Here is a 23,168-nt window from a genome sequence, read left to right on the forward strand (position 1 = left end):
CCACAAAACATGCACCTCTTATCCCACAAAACCCAAATCTGACCAGTGGCAGTTCCGTACTTTCAACAAAAGTCCACGTCACTCTGCCCGCCTTATAAATACCGTCACTAAATTTCACAATCTTCTTCGCTGCTCTTTATGTTGTTTCAGTCTGAGCTCGCAAGCCATTTCCGATTGACAATTTCCCGAGAAAATCACATTTTCCGGTAAAGTATTATCTCGGAAAATCTTCTATTTTCTGAGAATTTGCATTCTAATTTCCGTTTGTCTTTGATTTTGACCTTCTTTTTTTTTTTTTTTTTTTTTTTTGTGTTTTCTTTTTATTGGATGGCAAGGAAGAAGGTCGGGAAGCTCGCGAAGCTTGAGAAATTCGAAAATGGCTCCTCCAATCCTTTCCTTGGTTCTGCCCTCCGAGACTGGTCGAGTTCTGAGTATTCAATCTCATACAGTCCAGGTATTGGCGGTTTTGTTTGTGTTTGGTCACTGAGAAAACTGAAGGAAAAAAAAACATGCCAAACTTGAATCTTAAATTTCCTCTACAAGTTAAAATATTGAATGTATCCTTTCTGTATGAATGAATTCCAGTATTGAATTTGATGTGATTTTTTATGGCATTAATGGTATTTGTGTGATAGTGGAATGATAAATTGTGTGCTTATTTGACTGGTACTTCAAGGTAAAGTTAGTGAAAACAGATACACATTTTGTGTGTGTGCGAAACTTATTTAGGATTTGTATGGCATATTAGATTGTGATGAACTATGGATAATATGTCTACCCCAAATTGGAGTTGTTGGATTTCTCATAAGTAAGCAAAAATACGTTATACGGTCTGTCCCGTGTTCTAAATAGCTTACTAGATTTTGAGGCAGGTAAAAGTCCAACAACAACGTTTCAAGAGAAGAACCAAAACTGCCATAAACTCTTATTCTCATATCAAACTTTCATACTACTTGATACAACTGAAGAAACACAGGTCCTCCTAATGTTCATCCCCCAAATTAAATGCTAATATGTGAACCTAAATTACAATTAATCCATCTTTATCTCTTCGACTCTCAATTCATTTAACCACATTCAAAATGTAATTACTTATCTACTCAATTAAGGAAACGTCTATATTACTCTCAACAGATTTGCTGTGTTTTTTGAATTGGCCTTTAGTCCATATGAAAGCTATATGTATGTGACGTATAAATTATTGTGCTAGTACCTATATTTTTGAACGGATATGCGCCATCATTAGACCTAACATCCATATATTTTCTCTTTGTTGTGATTTTCTGGGAAGGGACATGACATCAACTCATTTTCCTTCTTTTGCTAATGATACAGGCAATTTGTCTGTTTCGTGCCACCAAGTTCTGCCCTTGACATGTCCTGAAATATAATGATTATGTGATTCCAAATTCCAAATTTGTCTGTATCGTGTCCCTTCCCTTATTTTCTCACCTTCCTTGAAGTGTATGAGCCATAATTGCCTGCCCTGTGCATCTTTCCTGGTCCTAATTTAAGTTGGGCCTTGTTGTTTTCATGAGTAAATATGAATATGATTTGAGAGTGGGTCAGGGATATCTACCTGTACTTTGTAGATTATGTTTTAACCTTACATCATTCCTGGTCTTTTACTTATGGTTAGGGATATGTGGGGAATAAGTCAGCTGTATTTCCCTTGCAACTATTAGGCTATGATGTGGATCCAATTAATTCAGTCCAGTTCTCAAACCACACAGGCAAGCTGCTTCTACTTCCTTCAAACAGTCTCAGAATTTTGAGGCCTGATATGCGGCGTGATGCCATCTGTGAACCTGTATAAAGTCAAGCATGATGTCTTAGTTTTAATGGAGGTAACATCCTGATTCAATATACCTGAAAACATTTGCAGGATACCCAACTTTTAAGGGTCAAGTTTTGAATGGACAACAGCTATGGGAATTGATAGAAGGCCTTGAAGAAAATGATTTATTATACTACACTCATTTATTAACAGGTATATTAAATTATTCATGGATTGGTTTTGAAGATCTGGTCCTGTATAACATGGTAACTATTAAGTGAATGTGTTATTCTGACTTTTTGCCATTGGAAGAAACAAAGAAGACAGAAAAAATAAAGAAGGGTAAAGCTGAATGCTTAGGAATAGGACTGGTGGTTGCAACGTTGGTGCTAAGCAAATCAATAGATCTATGCATGAATATAGCACAATCTAGACCTATATCACACAGATTAAAATTACATAAAACATGCTTTCCAAAAGTCTGAAAGAAATCATTCTTATAGATATTAATGAAATAAAGCAGCCAATAATTCCTTTTATACCTTTCTATTGTCACCAGTTCACTTAGCCTCATTCTTTCTTTGGTTCTTTGATTTTTTTGGTTGTATTTTTAGAAAAAAAAATTGATGCCATTGTCATGAAGTTAATCAGATTCAACTTCTTTGTCCTGTCTTTTCTTTTCCCCATCTTCTGCGTTATAATATGCTTTGGAGACTTCAAAACAGTTATTGGTGTGATTTCCTTGTTTGGGAGGGCTTATGCAACTGTTCTGACCTCTGAGTTGACGATGGAAAGAGGTTACATTTTATTTAAAACACTTCTATAAAATAAAATAAAAACTTTAAATTGGGGAAAGCATCGTAAAATCTTTGATATCTTCTTATAGTACTACCTTTACTTTCCTTTGAAGTGTATGTGGCTTTGATCTAGTTGATTTTTGTGCAGGTTATATTGGTTCAGTTTCGTTTTTGAGCACTATATTGGAGGTTGTCAATAAACTTCGCTCTGTAAACCCAAAACTTAAATATGGTGAGTGGATCATGAATATTTCAGAAGTCCTTGCCATCATCAAATATGTATACTAATCCTTTGTATAGCTGCGGTATTTTTATTTTGTTGGGGCACCTGAAAATGTTAATCTAACTTACTAGCGCTTCTCCTTCACACTTTCGTTGTTGTATCTGTTTGGTTAACTTGATACATATGGATTATTATTTGCTTTGCTTGGTCGTACATGTTATAAGATGCAAGAATGCAAAATAACTGGTGAATGGCCATATGTTTTAATTAGAACATTGCTAAAATTGTAAAAATTCAAGATTCTGTTGTAACTGTTATATGTTGCTAGAACGAAAATGTAATTTTTTTTAATGGGGCCATAAAGATAAATTCTTCTTGCTGACTTTGATAAGATTATTTAAGTCAATTTACTAGTGAATTTTGAGATCTTACAAACTTATCTTGTATATTAAAGTTATTGGCTTAAAAATTGTAGTAACCATCATGTCAAGAGAGGGACATAATAGGAATATATTTGGAAAGCAGAGTTGTGGAACATATGGCGTAGAGTAAGCCCTTTTTGTTCTTTCACTCATGAGTGGATGCCTTGCAATCTGTCATGATCATTTTGAGTATGAGGGCAACAGTTGAATTCTGCAGATTTGTGGCTCCATGGAATGTGATTGTTCATCTTCTTCTCTATAGAAAAAAATAAACTAATGTATTTTTGGGTCATATGCATTTTTCATCTTTGTTATGATATAATTCTTGCTATCCTTTACTTGCCCAGTCTGTGATCCAGTGATGGGTGATGAAGGAAAGCTCTATGTCCCTCCAGAATTGGTATCAGTATATCGAGAGAAGGTAAGCAATATGACTTGTCTATGGGTGCATCATGGAAGCATATCTATCATATTCTTTGCATATACAAGGGTGGAGAAGATTTTTAATTATTAGCATGTTAGTAGTTTGACAACTGCTCAAACTTGAATTTATGTCAAACCAACATCTGTATGTTTGTGTTGGATACAAATCGACTTTCCTAAGAATTTAATCTTGAATTTTTTCCTTTCCTGTAATTTTCTTGATACAAGAAGTATTGATGTTGGTATAGTAGCTTGATAATGAAATTGATTTAATAGCTATTTCTGGTAATGCATTTTATATAAGGTTGTCCCAGTAGCTTCAATGTTGACTCCCAACCAGTTTGAAGCAGAACTCTTGACTAACTTGAGGTAATTTCTTATGCCACAGTATAATGATAATCAACATTGCCCCTTGTAGTTAAACAGCATCTGGTTTTTCTTGTGGTGCATTTGCTTTTTTCCCATTTAGGGCCAATAAATGAAACTTTAGACAAGTAAAAGTTAAAAACCTTACTTTTGAGTCCTTTTTACAAATAACAGGTGAAATCTTATGCTGTAACAGGATTGAGTCTGAAAAGGATGGTCGTGAAGCTTGTAACATTCTTCATGCTGCCGGACCGCCAATGGTACTATTATTTAGTAATGTTTTTAATTTTTTTATATTTCACTGTACAAGTCCTGAAATGCTTGTATTCGTGTTAATATGACAGATTTTGTTATGGTCTTGTTTTGTTTCTCTCCCTAATCTCTGTATCCTGAAAAACTATCATTGATTCATTGGTTATGTTTTCATTTTGGGATTTTGGGATTTTGGGTTCTGGATAAATTTTTGTATCAATAGTGAGCCACTGTTATTTGGTATCTGATTGAGTTGCAAGTTGGTTAGGTGAATTATTTTTATTTGTTTAGAGATAGAGATAAAGAAAATCCAGTGCTGCCACTTCAAGAGGCTTTCGATTTCTGGTTAATACTGGTGTAGAGCATTTATTCAGAATCACAAAGCATGCGTGGGCACATTTGGTATGTCAAAGCAAATAATTAAATCTGTTAATGATATAAGAGTTTTGGTATTTCCAAACTAATTCATGTACCTTAGTTAATATAGGAGCCCATACAAACTTTCCTAGTGAATATCAGCTTTGCTTCTCTATTCTCTCCTTTTCTTTGTTGAGTCTTTGTTGTTTTAAATTATCCTTTATCCTTACCCTCTGCATTTTATACAGTAAATCTTTTATAGTTAATTACTGAATATTCACTGTACTGATCCTGATATTCACTTGTTGTGTATCCTATTATTTTTTCAATCAAATTGAAGCCGAATTTGGGGGGTATAGAATTACTTGATTGTGCACTTCTAGTTAATGTTAGATCTGTCTCTGTCCCTGCCTGTCTCTCAGTTTCATATTTTAATGCATAAATTTGATCTATCTCAGGTTGTGACTACAAGCATAAATATAGATGGTAATCTTTCGTAATTGGTATTCATTAGAGGGTACTTGCTTGGTGTACATGTGGAAACTTGTTTGTGCGTTTCTATTTAATGTTACCTGTTTTGCTTGTTGTACACGTGGAAACTTGTTTGTGCGGTTCTATTTAATGTTGCCTCTCTCTCTCTCTCTCTCTCTCTCTCCTCTCTCTTCTCTCTCTCATATTATAATGTTAGTTTGATATATTGTAGGTTGTGCTTACAAGCATAAATATCAATGGTAATCTTTTTCTAATTGGTAGCCATCAAAAGGAAAAGGTGAGTTCTTGTCTACGAATGAAATTACACCTAAGGTTTGGGATTTTTTAGTTGGGCTTAAAAGTTGGTCATTCCAGTGTTTAAAAAAAATATATGTTCTTTAAGAATTTCAAAATGTGGTCACTGTTTTGGGAGCTTTTATTGCTGTAATACATTTTACTTGTCAGATTATGCTTCTTATTTGAATGCTTAGTTAGATATGACATTGTTGTGCCCTTTATTATGTATTCTTCCACAGAAAAAAAGGAAGTTTGATTCTTTTCTTGCATGCCAAAAGCTTCTAAATGGTCTGTTTTTTGTACAAATTTTTGTGCTGACCTTTAATGATTCCTGCCAAAAGCAAAAACCTTTTATGATTTTTCCCTAATGAAATAAATTTAGACTTTATTATAGTTTATGGCAAGATTTCTTTTGACAATGTGCTTTACACAATTTTTACTTTAATTATGTGATAGGGTCTGTCTCCTGAGCAATTCAAGATTGTGATTCCTAAAATTCCTGCATATTTCACGGTATGAAAATTTCCTCTTTAATTTTTATCAGCAAAGCTGTATTCATAGTTCTACTAGCACACAACAAGGAATATCCTTTACACTGTACTGTTGAATACTGCAATGAACTGATGTTAAAATATATATATATTTTTTTTGTTTGTTAGTTCTATGTCCCCTAATTTTATCTTTTTGCTAGTTTGAACCATTTATGAAGATGTTACTTTATAATTATACAACAGCATATTAGAAAATAACCTGCCCTATTAGCCTTGTTTTCTGATCCATGGTTTTGACAGTGTGACTTTCTAATCCCTTAATCGGATTGTATGCAGTCAGTTAAATGTTACCTTTCCAATTAAATATACCCAGTCAACTACTTCATTAATGGACACCTGGATGGCATCTCATTTGAAGAAAAAAAGGATTTCTAAAGGCTGCTGATTTCATGTTTAGAGCATATTGTTAACCATCTTTTTTGAACTCTTAGGAGAAACTCATGTTTTTCTTTGACTTTTCCCATTCTTATTTTACTGGATAAAAATCAGGAGACGTAGTGCCAATTCCCATACTGTATTTATGTTTAAATTAACTCAAGATTTTTGGGGTTTTACTTGGAGAGAAACAGACAGGGAGGGACAATTAATTTATGTGGCCAAAACCAAAAAGACACAAGGGATTCCTTCTTCATAGTTTATACTGACTTCATGATGGATTTGATTTACTATCTTACCTTACCTTATAGGATTGATGACTTAATTATCCTAATTTAATAGCTTTGGATATGTAGTTGGGGACCCTGGGGTAAGATCAATTGACACTGGCATTAAACTTGCGAGTTTTACTTTTTATAAGATTCCTTCTTTACTAATTCAAAAATTGGATTTAATGTTGTGGTCCACACAATTTTTATTGTTTATCAAATCTCTGATAAGCAAGTACTCCGTCAAGGTTCTTCTATTCATAACATAAATATGTATAAAGAAAATACTAATTCTAAACAATATGGATGGAATAGTTAGAGATACTGGATCAACTTGAAAGTTGAGCTGCATGGTGAGCATAGTTAAAGCATCAAGTTGAAAGATTTGATTACCAAAAAGAATCGTATATATGTATATATGCCGGCGTCAATTGATCCTGTTATCTAGTTTATATGGTAAAACCAGTTGTATGATTGACAAATATGTGCATGAACTTGTAGGGAACAGGAGATCTTACAACTGCACTTCTACTTGGGTGGAGCAATGTAATTCCTTTAAACTATGTTTTGGCTTTGATTCAACTCCTGAGCCCTTCTTTCCAATATAGTTCTATATCTATAAATGGTTGTTCTTTCTACCCAGAAATATCCTGACAACCTGGACAAGGCAGCCGAGCTTGCTGTATCATCCTTGCAGGTATTCCGTCCCTCCCCCACCACTTTTCTTGTTTCTTTAATTGCTAGTGTTCTTTCATATATAAGTATTTCTGAATGATGTAAAGTTCTTTTGAATTCCACCTTGGACTAAGTAGGAGTACAAAACATATAAAGGTACGACATATCAATATATAAAGAGCATAACAGCATTATGGTATATTTTCTGAATACTATTTTTGCATAGTGTTTGTTAAAGAAGAGTCACGATATATTTATAGAAACATTTTAGTGGAAATTATTTATTCTATGATATGTCATTACATGTCCTGCTGGCTGCTACTAGGTATTGTGTTACACGCGACATATACACGGTAGTTGTAAGTGATATGCCTGATAAGCTAGATAAATAGATACCTCATGGAAATTAACAATTCTTAGAAAGAAAGAAAAAAAAAAAAAATATTCCGCATGTGATAGGACCCAGCGATCTCAAACTTAACTCTATGCTTATACAGGAAACCAATCTTGATATTATTGTAACAAAATCCAAAATACAAGCCGTCTTGCTTTGCACAACTAATCAGTATTTATACTGACTTGCAAACTAAGACTTAGTTAAACCAACTCACTGAATAATTCTCCACTAATAACCAATACATCTAACAACATGACACGTGTGCCACTAATAACATGCCAACTTATAGGACTCTATCAGCATGAGTAGCAATTTTTCTTTTGTGAAGTTACCTGAACTTGGTCATTATTTAATTTGATTTACCCTAGTAAGGATCAAGTTTTGGAGGCCTGTGTGGGTGAATACAACTAGAATAGAATGATAGTTGCAGGCCCTGCTGGTTAATAGTTGATACAATCTGGATGTATTTCCCTTGCTTATTCCACCTGGTGGCAAAAGAAACTTTTACACGAATTTATTGTCTCTGGTTTAACCTTATCACCGATCCCTTTATGTGAGCCATGGTTGGCTGATTCTGTGTTTACAATCAATACTTACAGGCCCTTCTACAGAGGACAATTAACGACTACAAAAGTGCCGGCCATGATCCCAAGTCAAGCAGTTTAGAGATTCGATTAATCCAAAGTCAGAACGACATTCGTAACCCCGAAATTAAATTCAGAGCCGAAAGATACACTTAAAATGGTTGATATGTACGGGACATGGTATATGTAATTTACCATGATCGTTTGAAAACTGTTACCCAATGCTATCACCATGAAAGTTGGATACATTTTCTTTTCTTTCGAAATATGCACATGGATATAGGCAGAGATGTAGCCAACTGACAGATGCTCATCTTTTTTGTTCCATAGTTGTTAGGGCTTCTGGTTTTGATACTTTTGGTGGGGCAACAATTTGGACAAATTTACTGCTCTTGGGGTATCCGTATTAAGGATTGTTAATTTTTTTTTTTGGGCGGGAAAAAAAAAATTGCCAGTCAGTTGAAGTGAAAAGTAAACTCCACGTTTAAGTGACTTTTGACGCACAAACATGTGGATTTTATTAACATGAAAAATTATATTTACATATTTAAGTCGATTTTTGACACCCTTCTCTCTCTCACTGTGACTTTGATTGGGTTGCCATCTCCCTTCAACACCAACCCAATCTGTTATATATATATATATATATATTTTTTTTTTTTTTATTATAAATATTTTTGTTTAAAACTTATGCAAGAAATTTTCTAATTATCTCCTAAATTTAAGAAAAAAAAATTCAGGAGCATTAGTACAATACATGTTCTAATTTGAGGACATCATAATCTATTATTGGAATTTAAGGGAAAAAATACAAATCAGGGTATAATTGAGTAACCATTGCCACAATTTAGCCTTAAAAAGTATTTAAAAACTCTGTTTTTTTGTGTGGGTATTAATATGATGAAAAAGGTGCACCTATAATATCCTTATTTTAAAAAAATAGAGGTATTTAATTATATACATATTCTTAGCATTAGTGATATAAATAAACCCTATACAATTTAATTTCTATAAACAAGTCCACACAAAAATAACTGGCCTTATTGAATTTAATTTTAATTATTAAATTATGTTGAGAGTTTTGGATTTTTTTAATGAGATTTTGGAGTTGGGTTTGTTTTAAGAAATCTATGATAGTTTTGTAATTTATAGAAAGTTCGAAGCCTTTTTGTTATGTTATAAATGGACTTTGGGTGTGTTTTTAAAATCCATTTTATATAGAATTTTTTTAATATATAATTTGAACCCCTATATTGGGCATAATAGTGAAACTCCCAAAAAAATATGTATAATATCTTGACTTTAACATTACTCCCTGAACCCTCTTTTAATGAACCATAACCATAACCATAACCAATTATTATCACCGTCAATTTTACATTGTGATCGAACCCGCATGACATTTTGATAGTGTGTGTGTGTGTGAGAAACTCTTTCCCACCCTATCTCTTGCATTCATAACAATTTAAGAATAATTTATGTAGATATAATTTAATTTAGAAATGATTTAGCTATTTGATTATCACAATAATCATTTCTATGTTGATATGAACTAATGTATTTGTCTATTTATTTGATGATAATCGAAAAACCAAAATGATTCTAGGTTTGTTGGCTTTTCAAAAAACAAATTTATTTTAAAAATGATGCTATAGTGTAAATACAAATGAGTATTGGGGCCATTTTTTCAGGCCGCCAATGGAAGAGGCCTCTGGACGCTTCACATTACTCATACTCGTAGTTCTTCTAACAAAACCCATAGCCATAATTTTCAAATCAAACAGAATAAACTTGTCTTTCTAACTTTTGTTAAAATGGATGCTGAAATGGCGATGGAGCTTGTGAAGCATGGCCTAACGCTTCTCTTCCTCGACGTTCCTCAGCACACTCTCATCGGCATTGATACTCAGGTAAACTACTACCAACCCAGCCACACATGCTTATGCTCTGTTTTGTTGCCCAGAAATTTCAAAAGAAAATGGAAACGAAGAAAATTTGGATTTCTGTCTATAAATTAACACTTGAACACTTGGTTCGCTGTATCTTCAGATGTTTTCAGTTGGCCCTGACTTTAAAGGCATAAAGATGATTCCTCCTGGTCCTCACTTTGTGTACTATAGCTCATCCACCAGGTTACCTCTTCTTGCTCATTATGTGTTTGTTGAATGTCGGCAGAGAATAGACTGACTAGTTGCTCTTCATTTACTATTGAATTTTAATTGTTTTATGGGTGCTTCTATTTTGTATTTTTTAAAAAATATGTTTGGCTATTTTTGGGTACACAGAGATGGCAAGGAATTCTCACCAATTATTGGGTTTTTTGTTGATGCTGGACCATCTGAGGTTAGTAACCAGTCTTTTATTATTACTTTAGTGGCCACTGGCTTATTGGGTTTAACATGTTACAGTAAGTTGTTTGTGGCATGATATCAAGGCATGTGAGCCAGACTGACCTTTCTGATGTAACAGGTAATTGTTCGCAAGTGGGATCAACAAGAGGAACGATTAGTCAAAGTACCAGAAGAAGAGGTTGGTATTCATGTTGATTGTATCATTGTCTTACTCGGGGAGTCACATTTTTCAAAATATGGAATCAAAGTGATTCACAATGTTTGAAACTTTAGATTGAATTTTGTAACCTCAATCTCAAATAAGCTTCGTAAATCTTAACTGCTAAGTAGTTAGAAAATATGGTCAATATCTTTTCAGGACAATCACAGTTTATCTTTTATTTATTATCTTGCAACTTTAATTATTTTTTTTGGTCCAATTTTATTGTATTAGTGAGCTCTTACATTATAAAGGGAGCAAGAGGGAATTTGAGAATTTTTTTCCCAAACATATTCTATGGTCGAACAGAGCACAGTAGTGATTTTCTCTGTTCAGTTTAGTATTTTGATTTCACATATGTATCATTTTTGTGCCATCAGGAAGAGAGATATTGCCAAGCAGTTCGAAGTTTGGAGTTTGATAGACATCTTGGTCCTTATAATCTAAGCCAGTACGGAGATTGGAAACAGCTATCCAATTACATTACGAAGAGCATCATTCAACGGATTGGTAAGCTTTATTCACAACTTCAAAGGCGTATGTTCACAATTATCTTAGATTTTTCTATCAGGAGTTTGTTCAGTATCATTGCTTGACTTTTGTGGAACGAATAGATTTTATGCTTCAACTGCTGCCATTTGCTTCTCTCTCTCTCTCAATTCTCACATTTAAATTTGATGATCTTCAGACCCACAATGTTTGTATGTTTAATTTTACTTTACTTTTTTTTTTTTTTTTAATGCATAGGAACCCACATTGTTTGTCTGAGTATTTTATCTTGTTATAACATACAATGGGCACTTGCTATCAAGGATGAAAATATTGGCGATACAGATAGTATCAGGCCTTCAATTTACGGATATTTAGGGGGATATATAGATGTCGTTTTAGGTATTGAGGAAAATCGACAAAAAAGATAGATATTGGCATAAAAAATTAAGTGAAACTTTCATAGGTATTAAGTACATTATCAATGAATGTATTGAACAAATAAAATTCAACATATACTAAGTATAAGATATGCATAAGATGAAATGTACGTGTATATAATGCGCGATAAAAAGCCTGAAAATAAAATTTTGATTACAATGATAAAATAAAATCCATTGACACAATAGATACATACCCCAAACAAAATAAACACAAGCAGGCTTAACACAACAAACATGCAGACCAACCCATTAAAACATAACCCAACCCAACCCATTACTTTCAAAATGAAGACAAATTTCTGGGTTATTTGTCTAGTATTGGTAAATATCGGGATAGCAGGGTTATCAGGGATATATCGCTGATAAGGGGGGAAGAAATAGGCTTACCCCCTTTTATCTGTATTGACACCTTAAAAAAGGGATATATCGTCCGATATTTTCATCCTTGCATTCTATACAATTATGTAATAGACATTAAAAGAATAATTTTTCATTTGCTTAAGGAAAGTTCTCAAAGGCAGACTTGGTGGGAACCTTAATTTTCCACAAAATACTTGTTATGGTTTTATGTGCGTTAAAGTTAGATGTTGGTGCATCTGCTCCTTGTTAGGAGTTCATATGATATTACTGCTGTGAGCTTGTAGACATGATGGAATAGTTAACGACCAACATTAAAATCTAGTGGTATCGTGAGGTTTAAATACTTCTAAGATATCCCTATTTAGCTTTTCCTTCTAATTTCTGCATAAGGATGGATATAATTATTCATGTTGATACTTCTAGCCTGGTACCTACCAACACAATATAATACGGAATTTTTTTTGAAATAAATTCTTCTAAGAATAAGACTGCATGGAACTCTTAACAGGAAAATTCTTACAGGAGAAGTTATATTTATAGTGGCTACTTGGAACTCTACATTTTGATATTTCTTGGATACTTTTATTTATGTTGTTAAGGACTGCTTCAGATGAATTTTATCCAATATAAGATTCATTCTTTTTATCCCAAACAACCTTTGAATTTTAATTGACTTGTACAGAACCCATTGGAGGAGAAATTACTGTTGCATCTGAATCTACAATGCATGTAAACACTCCTAGCACAATGATGGAGAAAGCTCTAGATGAGCAGTTGAATGCTAGTAGGTGCTCAACACCCAGTGACAAGTCTCAGACGAGAGGATGTTACTACACATCAATTCCCCGTGTTACCAAACGAAAGGGAATCCATGGCCAACAACTTACTTCTTTGAATCTTGACAAGGTAAGAACCCCTTCCCTCCTCTTTTAAGTTGTTCAGTTTTCTCTAATGTTTTAAATTAACTGATTTGACTATATACTTTCACTAATATTTTTTTTTTCCTTCTTTTTTGTGGTCCGACTTTCACTGATCTGTTTAGACACAGTTAGTAGAAAGTGTACTACTAGAAGATTATGGAGGTTCTGAGGACTTGCTTCTCGCAGAGCTGCAATTTGCCTATATTGCATTTTTGGTGTGTAAACAATGCAGACTCCGACGGCATTTTATGTTAAAAAATCATCTGAGATCTTTATGATATTTTGAACTTATGCAGATGGGGCAATCACTTGAAGCATTTCTACAGTGGAAATCCTTGGTCAGTCTTTTATTTGGATGCACTGAAGCTGTAAGTGTTGGTTTGATTGCCTTGTTTCACTTATTATTGGGATTTGTTCACTCTACCGAGTTTGTATACTTTTATTTCCTTTTTCCACATTGTACATCTGAATTTAAAATTAAACTCCCCACTTATACATTCTGTCCCTTACTATTAAAGTATAAACATGTGATTGATATGTTTGCATTAAATTTGTACCTCATGAGTGTCAACTTATGGTTGTAATCTACTTTACAAAAGTAAGCAACCCTTTCCCAAATCAGTATATACAGTCATTTGAATATGAATACAGGGAACTTTTTACTTTTGACCTTTGATGGCAGCTCATTTGCATGTTTATGCGATATAATGTTTTCTCGAAAGTTTTTTTTTAACAGATAATATGGTAATCTTAATAATTCTAAATCTTCAGAAGATTATTGTCAACAATCACTCTATTTAATTTATGTGCTAAGATTTCAGACATTATAGATTCACCAGCTTAAAGCTTTGGCACCATAGATTCACTAGATTTTCAGTTTTACACAACAGATCCTACCCAGTCTCTCATTAATTATCTTTGGGTTGACTAGTGTTCTACTGGTACTAGCATTAACATTTCTTACGACTGCGCAATTGTCAAATTTGTACCAGACTATAGACATAATCCGTCTTAATAAGTCTCTAGTTACTAAAATCTCTGCTGGATTAAAGTGAGGCGTGTGGTCCGGTGGAGACAGTTGGGAGTAGCCTGGTAGGGATCCTAAAGAAGCTTTAGACCTAGAGCTGAGGTTTTTTATTATAATGTTGACCAACCTCTTGATGTTTTGAGAAAACAATTTCTTGAGTCCCTCACTGCATATCTTTGAGTTAAATACTTAGAATGAAGCTTTTTTTCCTAATGATGCTTGCTTCATAGGTAGTTGATACTGAAATACACGAAATCTGAAATACTTTCTGACAAAAGTCTAATCTGCCATTAATGCAGCCTTTCCATACAAGAAGTCGGCTATTTGCAAAGGTAATGTCCAGAATTGTCCCACTTATAACTAAACTTTCTTGCAGTATAATATAACTATGAAGTCGCGTTCATGGTGATCTGGGATACAGTTATGTAATTGAAAGTCTAGATTCCATTTAGCCTATTTTGGGATATGTACTAGCGTTTCAGAAAGCTTTACATATTATTTTTTTTGCATGGTTGTGCTCAAAATGTGTCAGTTGTTGCCTTGGTTTATCAACCTTCATGTCTTTTCTGTGTGGTGCTTTATTATTCCAGTACAAAACAGAGACAATGTTCAACATTTAATCATCCTGGTTTGATATTTGATTTGTCTTTCGTAATATTTATGACCTTTTACGCACCCATTCTCCTGTCGAATTATTTGTCTCTTCTAAGGTGTTGAATAAGTTTTTACATATCTTTTTTTGGGTCTGAAAAGCTTTTACATATCAGACATTGTCAAACTATTGGCTAGTTTATATTTATTGTAATAGAATGTTTGTGTTTCTCATAAAAAGGAAAAGGAAAAAGAATTCTAGGTTGATCGTGTTTTCTTTCCTGAGAGAGTAACACGTTTAAACTGATTTCGTTTTCCATTAAACTTGCACTGAACAGTACTTGCCTTTTTATTTATTTATTTTTTCCATTTCATTTGCATTGATAAATGACATGTCATGGGAATCTCACAGTTTATTAGAGTCATCTACTATCAATTGAAACAAGGACTTCAGAAAGATTGCACAGACACGAACAGTGGATCAACCTTGCTAGATGATTCATGGTTTTCTGCTGATAGTTTTTTGCACCGTCTTTTCAAGGTACGAGATTTGGGTGCTTCATTCTGCTGCTGCTGTTTTTTTTTTTTTCGTATTACACTGCCGTGCTTGATTCATTTTTTTCTTGTCGGTTCTGTTGTCATTCAGTTTGTTTTTTCTATCAAATAGAAAATCAACAGAAAAGTATCATTTAGTCATCTTTCTCACATCCATGGAACTTTCTGTTCATTGCAACTTGATGACTAACCTATAAATGGGATTCCAGGATTTTTTTTTGCTGGTGCAAGATGCCTCAGTTGTTGATGGAGATCTTCTATCATGGGTATGCACTCTAAGCCTGAATTTTCATGAATTTCTTTTTCCTATCAGGCAAAAGTAGACATCTGGATTCTACTGATATGCTCTCTTTCTTATTATTTCTGCGGTTCTTGTTTTCATCAGATTTTTACTTCACAGTTGCCATTGTATTTATCATGATATGAATGTGCAAACACACGCACGGAGAAGCCTTTATTTTGTTGCTTTAAACATGGAATGTAATATTATAATAAGGTAGTTCACTTTTTACATATGTTAAACACTGACTCTTTAGCAAACAAGTGCATATTAACTCAAAACCATTTTATTGGGGCAAGGGTGGGTTGAAGATGGATGGAAGAAAGAAAAATAAATTTATATACTTTAGGCATGGGCACAAGGTTAGAATTTAGGTTATTGTTGTTTTGTTTTTATTTGTCGGAACTAAAATGTAGTTGATGGTTATTGATTTAATTCCATCTATAGAATTTATAGCATATTGTTGGAATATTTATAATGTTTTTAGGGACTGGGTTACCTAATATAAATTTGTCTCACTTCGATTATGTTGAGTTTACCCTAATTTTCTCTCGCTGCCCTCGTTATACTAATCCTTCCTTTAGCCCTTTTGATGTGTTTTTCATTTAAATGGAGTCCTGACTTGATTTCTGATCCTTTACTTTGTTGCTATTGCATTGCCATTGCTCTGCATACGAAGCATTTCTTGTCAAGTCATCTCTTTTTGTATTTGTTTCCAAAACTTTGCTTCTTATGAGAGATGGTAGCTCATCTGTGTGCTTCGTTGTCGTCACTTTTCCTGTTGCATTTCATATGAAAACTTGGTCTGTGTACTAGAATTGGAAAAGTAATACAAGATATCTATGTCTAAATTCATTAAAGAACCCTTCGAGCTTAAATTACTACCAGTACTCGTCTCTTTTTCGGCTAATCATGTTGACAAATCCTCATTTGCATGGTTCTCATTCTTAAAGACAAGGAAACTCAAGGAGTTGCTTGAAAACAATCTTGGATGGGAATTCCAGCAAAACAGTGCAGTTGATGGGATGTACTTTGAAGATGATGACGAGGTCGGTATTTATTTATTTATTTAAATTGAACTGTGCTCACTTTCCCCACTTTATTTTTTTATTTTCTCTCACAACCCCTAACACTCGACATTTGCAGTTCGCTCCTGTGGTTGAGATGCTGGATGACCCGAGTTCTAGTGTGGCGCCATCGGTTTAACACTTAAATCTCTCATTCTCCTCTCATTCTCTACCATTTAACATCTACAATTCAATCATGTGGTTTAGATGTTGGATGACCTGGGTTGTAGTGAAACGCCAGCAGGTTACAACGTTGGTCATCTATGGTAGGCTTTATGTCATAACCAGTGTGTGATCAGTATAAAATCATTGCACCCAGAAGACCTTTTTTTTCAAGTATGTGTAACCTTGTATAGTGATGCTATACAAAATACAGCACTGCTGTAAACTTTCCTTGCTAATTTTAGACAGATGGGACAATTCCCTTGAAATGCTCGGTGAAAGGTCTAATTATTTGAGATTCAGTTTCTGAATCTTCATTTACTAATCTTATTATATAAAGCTAATGGATCTCAAATGCAATGACTTACATAAAAAGGAACCAAAAGAAATATGTAAAAACAAAAAAGTGGCATTATAGCTCTGTTAGAATGTGGGGCATTAACCTTTAGGGGGCCGTTTTGTTATGGCAGACTGTTATGGATTGCACTAAATATTGAGACTGTCTTGAATTGGCTTGATCCGTCAAAAAAATTTTTTTTGGTCAACCATGCATTAGATTCCAAGCCAAAAGGCAACTACAAGGAAATATATAGAAAACAATATCTTAGACAAACTACAGAAGCACTTTCATCTGAATCACTACAATCCAGCAAAAGAAGGAAAACTCCTACTCTAAAAACCAAAATTAAGGACCTGGAAGACCATCAGACACCAAAACATGTATGAGAGAGCGGTGGTTGAGTAACCCAACTCCACTGCTCGACAACCTATCGTTGCAGCCTCACGAGCTGCTCAATTTTGAACTCCTCTGAACCCAATGCCAAAAAACTCTTTTGAACTGATCAGCTATGCGCCAGATAACCTCAATAGAAGGCCTAATAGTCCAGGCACGGTTCCTTATATCCCCCTTGATCTTGTCCACAAGGGTCTTTGAGTCAGTTTCCACGTAGACATCATTATAGCCAAGATTGGCCGCAGACTCTAGCCCCATGACTACTGCTTCTGCCTCCACCTCAAGAGCAGAGTGACCCACCGGTGATGCAACCAAGCAGCCTAGAAACTCCCCAGTTAAAATCGAATTACCACTCCAACACCAGTTTTTCTTGCATTGCTTTGCCAACTCCCTTTCGTGGATAATACTTGTACTGCGTTGGTGTATGTTTGATTGGATTATGACTAAATTTTTTTGTAAATATTTTTTTTGAAAAGTAAGTTTTTTTTTTTTTTTGGTGTGAAAAGTAAGTTTTTAAAATATGTTTTTGACTTTTCTTCTCTCTCTCTCTCTTCCCTCTTCTTCCTCGCTGATTCTCTTTCATCTTCTTCTTCTCTACAAATCTATTTCATCATCTTCTTCTCTCTATCATCTCTCCTCTTCTTCTGTCTACTTTTCTCTTTATTTTGTTTCGAAAATTTTCTCTTCACTTTCTCTCTTATTCCTCTTCTGTTCTGTCTTCTCCTTCTTTTATTTTTCTAAAATTTTCCCTTCTTTCTCTACTTTTATGTCTTCTCCTTCTCTTTTTTTTTGAAAATTTTATCTTCTCTCTTTTCTTCTCTCCTCTTTGTCTATTCCTTCTTGGGTGGTTGTGGCTGGTGGTGGTGGTTGGTAGTTGTGTCTGGTGGTTGTGGCTGCCACTTGGGGGGTCGATAGATGTGGAGAGCTTGGGTGGGGTTGGTTGCGCGTCGCTTGGGTCAGGACGGTTAGTTCCTCCTCCCCAGATGGGTTTCACTAAGAACTCCTAAGAAGATGTTTTTCGTGGGACCTGTATTAATTAATCCCACTTAAAATTAAAACTGGGTGAAACAAGCGTGGGATAAAATCTTAGCCAAGCCAGTCCATGTCAGAATGGTGTAACAAACAAGCCCAAGAATAATTAGGCAGTGATCAAAACCAACCCTAGGGCAATGCATCACCTATGTGTCTGGCCATATGTTAATCCACTTCATGTCTAATCACCATATTCAGACTGCTCACTTGTATTAGTGTATCAATAATGTTTTTAGAATGTATACAAAACAAGTGGCATTAGCTCTGTATTAATAATGAATGAAATCAAAGAATGTACATCAAATTACATACAAATTTAGGATAATGAAGTATTACACCAAATTGTTAGAGACGCTTACAAACAAGCATATACAAAATTCTAACTTAAGAATCAAGCTAAGCAGCACCAATTATAGGGAAAGCCGATGGCTTTTGGCAAACAGCGGTTCGATTTGGAATGACAGGTCTTGAATCCCAAAGGAAGAATCTGCTGCTCAGAAGGCGACGAAGACACCGAAGAGAGTTCCTTTACTGGATCCAGATTAGTCACAAATGGATGATTCAATAGCTTAGCAGCAGTGAACCTCTCAGAAGGGCTCCACACAAAGCACTTTCCCAAGAAATCTTTAGCCTCTTCTGATAACCAAACAGGAATAGTGGGAGATTTTGAAGCAATCTGAAGCATTAGGTCCCAAGGTCTCGCCCCGGCTTTCAAATCCCTTGGCTTCCTCCCAGTCAACATCATAAGCACAATACAGCCCAATGCCCAAATATCAGAAGGTTGCAGCTGAATATTTTGAAGCACAGTTTCTGGAGACCAATACAGTGTAGTGCCTCCAGAGCGCTTCTCTATAATCCTCTTTGCCAGACCCAAGTCTCCAATTTTGGGCACAAATTCAGAACCAACAGCATCAGTTTTGGAGACAAGTAATATATTCTCAGGCTTCAAATCACAATGCACATAACCCATTTCATGAATGTGCTTAACCCCCTTCAAAATTGCCTCTGTATACTTCCTTACTTGAAATTCAGGCAACCCCCCAGACTTGTTAATCAAATCCCTCATTGTTCCTCCATCGGCATATTCCATGAACATATTGAAAACCTTATTGCCATCAACACCAGCCGTCACATCCTCTCCATAGCGATGGATGATAAACGGACAGTTGCTAAACGTGTCAAGAAGTGAATTTTCCCTCACCAACTCAAGCGCATCACAGTATAATGTTGACTTCACCGCGAAAATTGAGGGCAAAACATCGGCTCTCAAATTGGGTTTTTTTACCCAACCCAAATACACCGACCCAAATCCCCCTTTTCCGAGTACCCGGCCTCGAACCCACTCACGGCCAGCAACCGACAAGCTCTGTTCTTTCTTTGGCCTTGAACTCGAACCCATTGTTTGAAAACAAAAATTGAAGCTTTCTGATGAAATAGGGTTTATGGGTCTAACAAAACGAAAGCAAAGAGACAGAAAAACAGAAACTGGGTAGCAAGAGAGAGAGAGAAGAACTCGTTGAAGCAGTCGGTGATCAACGAAGAAGACGATGAAATGTTGATGTGAAAAAGAGGGCTTCGATTGCTAACGCTCAATGGTTTTTCCTCTGTGATTTGAAGCTGGTGAATGAGGGTTTTGAAATCAGAGTATTGTTTTCCTGGTTGTGTTGGGTTTATATAGCTTAACGCGTAACCTTCAAACGGTCATATATCTTGCGCGGCTTTTGCTTTTGCTTCCGCTTCAATTAATAATCTAATATAATATTTATTTATTTACTTTTGAAATCCACTGGAAAATATCTTTCGTAAATCTTAAGCCACTCCGATCACAAGCTAAGAACTCTCATGACCGTTGATTTGGGGAGATCTAGTGGTAAATGGGAGATTTATGACTTAATTTGATTTAAATTAAATTAAAATATAGAATTTAAAATTCAAAAAAAATATTAAAAAGAGCTCACGTGACCTTCACGTGACCTTTACTTACCTCAACAAAAAAGACAAAAAAGAGGAAGACAGAGCTCAGAAAAAATCGAAGCAACACAGCTCCATTTCCCTTCTCCTTTCCTTCGTCCCCAAATCTCTGAATCTCTCTCTCTGCCTGGAATGTTTGATTTTTCAAAGTAGTTTCTCAAAATGAAGCGCAAGAAATGGTCGGAGCTCGAAGAGCTGACCCTTCTCACCAAGTACTCGGAGCTTCTCATCTCTGGGGCTCTAGCCAAGCTCAAAACCCGTGAGAAAAAATTCAAGCCCATAGCGGACCACGTGAACTCGGTGCATCATCTTCACGACCCAGTAACCTTCCCTTTCAAATGGTCCTGGCGCGACGTCTCGATCAAGGTCCAAAACATGCGCCACCAGTACCTGGGTGTGAAGCAGAAGATCCGGGTCTCCAAGGACGAGTTCAACTGGAAAGATGGTGAAAACCACTGGGAGAATTTCTTGAAGTACAAAGAAGTGTTTGGGGATGTGGAGCTTGATGTTAAGGGCAAGAGGGCGTGCGAAAGTGAGAGCCTTGATGTTTTTGGGGATTGTGGGGACTTGGGGTTTGGGATTGACTCTGAGGATTTAGAGGAAGAAGAGGACGAAGAAGAAGAAGAACCATTGGAAGATGAAGAAGAAGAAGAAGACGGTAGCGGTGATGGCGATAATGGTCTCGAGGAATTAGGTAGGAGTGAAGGTGGTGAATTTGGGGGTCAGAGAGAAATTGGAGATGTGGGTTTTGCTCAAAAAAGGAAATTGAGTAAGGTTGGATTACATAGGAGGTTGGGGTTGGTCAGTGCACAAGTTTTGGACTTGAGGGATGTGGTTGTGAAGAGGGAAGAGAGGAGGAGAGAGAGGGAGTGTAGGAGAGAGAACAGTGAGGCTGAGAGAGAGGAAAAGAGGAAAGAACTTGAGTGCAGGAGAGAGAAAAGGAGGAATGAGAGGGAGGAGTGGTTGGAGGATAGAGAATTGGAGTTAGAAGAGAGGGAGGTGATGTGGGCAAGAAATGAATTTGAGAAAAGGTTGAGGCTAGAGAGGGAATTCGATGAGGAGCGGCGTAGAAGGATGAGGATGGAGGAGAAGAGAGAAGAGGCAGAGTTGGAGTGGAGGGAGAGGATGGTGAGTATGCAAATTGAGCATGAGAAGCAAATGATGCAAATGCATGCTGAAGCGTGCCAGAACCAAATGCAGATTCTTGGAGTCATGGCTAGGCTAGTTTGTCAATTTTTTGGGTCGGTGAATGATGGGCTGGGAGGTGGTTTAGGGGCTTTGCCACCTCAGGTTTTGCAGAATTTGCAGCATCCGGGGGATTTGGGCCACAATGGGAAGCCGGAGGCTAATTCACCTTCTGAGTTCCTCTAGACTGTAATTTACATGCTTGCCACATACTACTACTGTTATACCTCTAGTGAAATGTTAATAAGTTGAGTTCTATCATTTTTTATTTATTTTTTGTTTTATCTTTGTAGTACGATGATCGAAAACAATGAATTCTTCTTGATGCCTATACTTGCAGTAACTATTCTAAATCTGTAACGATGGATATATATATTCTTTATATTTTAGAATGTCAGTCTTTTTCAAGCGGAAGTTACCTATATTCTTTTGAATGTTCATCCTTTTCCTACTTGCTGTATTTTTCTGTCATATTAATTCTATCTGAAACTCATTAATGTTCATGTATTAAATCATACAGTTATATATTTTCGAAAAGAAGGAATCAAGTCTTGTTGTGGTTGTTTACTTAATAGGCTGTTTCATCAGTTCTGTCAACCATATCATTGCTGGTTTTGCAAATTAACTATAAAAAGGTTTTTTTTTAATAAATAAACTTTTAAAATTTGGATTTATCAATTACAACTATGAAAAGGTTTTTGTTATGGTCTGCTATTGTTGCTTTTCGGAAAAGAGGTGGTAGCCAATGTTGTTATGACACCAGAGTGCAGCTTTTTGCTTCAACGTTTGATTGTTTTACAAGGTTTCAGGATGGGTTTAAATATTAAGAAGAAAAGGTTGTGGTTGGAGAAAAACAAGAAGTATATTTCAGATGCTAGAAATCATTTAAATGTGGAACTATTACCATGCAGTCAAATTTCTGAACTTAGGATTGTGAGTTTCTTCATATGCTAGAAACCACATGCCGCTCCACATACTTTAGAGAGCATCATTATCCTCATAATGCAACTCCGATATATCATCATGGTGGATTCAGCGCTCATCATTATGACAAATATCAGGTAAGCATGCCATCCATACAATGCTTGGGCCACTAGATCTGTGCTATGCAATATACTTAAGCTTTTCCTGTTTCTATTTTTTTTAGAGGAGTTGTTTCTGTTTCTTTATATGTATTTTGAGCCTTTTTCTACCAGCACCTTGATTGGTGTTAATGGAAGTTGTGTCTGTTTCTCAACATTCAGCACTGAGAATTACATAATCCTTGGTAAGTCAATCATGTTTCTCTTTCGTACCTTATCTTTTCACATAACATAGTAATATGGTTCAAGCAGACATATATAGTGGCACCCTCTATGAAATTGTTTTAGTATTTGTGATAGGATAAGAGTCTGAGGCTTAAAGGATTTAAAGCTAGCTTTTATTCTCTTTTTCTCTTCCTCTTTGTTGTTTCAGTTTTGTTTTATCCTTTTTATTATATGTTAATTTTAATCACAGTTTGGGAACTGCACGCTTGATCAATGTCTGTAAAACTTTTATTCATCTGTGACAAAACTGATACTGTTGT

The 23,168-nt window shown here is 35.4% G+C and overlaps 4 protein-coding genes across 5 annotated transcripts; 3 read left to right on the plus strand and 1 right to left on the minus strand.

Annotated features, from left to right (window-relative positions):
- Positions 1–8,797, plus strand: LOC18783129 (pyridoxal kinase). Of its 2 annotated transcripts, none has more exons than XM_007215572.2 (13): positions 1–206; positions 340–454; positions 1,640–1,733; positions 1,886–1,990; positions 2,723–2,806; positions 3,567–3,640; positions 3,947–4,011; positions 4,205–4,268; positions 5,321–5,386; positions 5,842–5,898; positions 7,082–7,126; positions 7,224–7,277; positions 8,252–8,797. In XM_007215572.2, the coding sequence occupies exons 1-13, from the start codon at positions 139–141 to the stop codon at positions 8,390–8,392; spliced, it is 1,032 nt and encodes a 343-aa protein (XP_007215634.1). In that variant the 5' UTR covers positions 1–138; the 3' UTR covers positions 8,393–8,797. The 2 variants fall into 2 exon arrangements, with proteins under 2 accessions (XP_007215634.1, XP_020416305.1); XM_020560716.1 differs by having other exon boundaries at positions 2–206; positions 336–454.
- LOC18782311 (protein AAR2 homolog) lies at positions 9,842–16,949 on the plus strand. Its single transcript, XM_007215426.2, has 13 exons — positions 9,842–10,146; positions 10,286–10,368; positions 10,522–10,579; positions 10,706–10,765; positions 11,167–11,296; positions 12,761–12,984; positions 13,121–13,213; positions 13,295–13,366; positions 14,325–14,357; positions 15,029–15,157; positions 15,381–15,437; positions 16,405–16,500; positions 16,598–16,949. The coding sequence occupies exons 1-13, from the start codon at positions 10,051–10,053 to the stop codon at positions 16,655–16,657; spliced, it is 1,191 nt and encodes a 396-aa protein (XP_007215488.1). The 5' UTR covers positions 9,842–10,050; the 3' UTR covers positions 16,658–16,949.
- LOC18782181 (mitogen-activated protein kinase kinase kinase A) lies at positions 18,726–20,160 on the minus strand. Its single transcript, XM_020560492.1, has one exon. The coding sequence runs from the start codon at positions 19,842–19,844 to the stop codon at positions 18,837–18,839; it is 1,008 nt and encodes a 335-aa protein (XP_020416081.1). The 5' UTR covers positions 19,845–20,160; the 3' UTR covers positions 18,726–18,836.
- On the plus strand, positions 20,444–22,012 carry LOC18783480 (vicilin-like seed storage protein At2g18540). Its single transcript, XM_020560253.1, has one exon. It carries the CDS (start codon positions 20,579–20,581, stop codon positions 21,785–21,787), a length of 1,209 nt encoding a protein of 402 aa, XP_020415842.1. The 5' UTR covers positions 20,444–20,578; the 3' UTR covers positions 21,788–22,012.

The sequence above is a fragment of the Prunus persica genome, chromosome G3 (assembly GCF_000346465.2).
Source record: "Prunus persica cultivar Lovell chromosome G3, Prunus_persica_NCBIv2, whole genome shotgun sequence".
Classification (NCBI taxonomy): Eukaryota; Viridiplantae; Streptophyta; class Magnoliopsida; order Rosales; family Rosaceae; genus Prunus; species Prunus persica.

Excerpts from the sequence above, each read along its gene's own strand:
- LOC18783129 (XM_007215572.2), top strand. The coding sequence starts at position 139 with ATGTTGTTTCAGTCTGAGCTCGCAAGCCATTTCCGATTGACAATTTCC. Across the intron at positions 3,641-3,946 it reads TATCAGTATATCGAGAGAAG|GTTGTCCCAGTAGCTTCAAT; the intron begins GTAAGCAATATG and ends ATTTTATATAAG. Across the intron at positions 4,012-4,204 it reads GAACTCTTGACTAACTTGAG|GATTGAGTCTGAAAAGGATG; the intron begins GTAATTTCTTAT and ends ATGCTGTAACAG.
- LOC18782311 (XM_007215426.2), top strand. The coding sequence starts at position 10,051 with ATGGATGCTGAAATGGCGATGGAGCTTGTGAAGCATGGCCTAACGCTT. Across the intron at positions 15,438-16,404 it reads ATGGAGATCTTCTATCATGG|ACAAGGAAACTCAAGGAGTT; the intron begins GTATGCACTCTA and ends TCATTCTTAAAG. Across the intron at positions 16,501-16,597 it reads ACTTTGAAGATGATGACGAG|TTCGCTCCTGTGGTTGAGAT; the intron begins GTCGGTATTTAT and ends CGACATTTGCAG.
- LOC18782181 (XM_020560492.1), bottom strand. The coding sequence starts at position 19,844 with ATGGGTTCGAGTTCAAGGCCAAAGAAAGAACAGAGCTTGTCGGTTGCT.
- LOC18783480 (XM_020560253.1), top strand. The coding sequence starts at position 20,579 with ATGAAGCGCAAGAAATGGTCGGAGCTCGAAGAGCTGACCCTTCTCACC.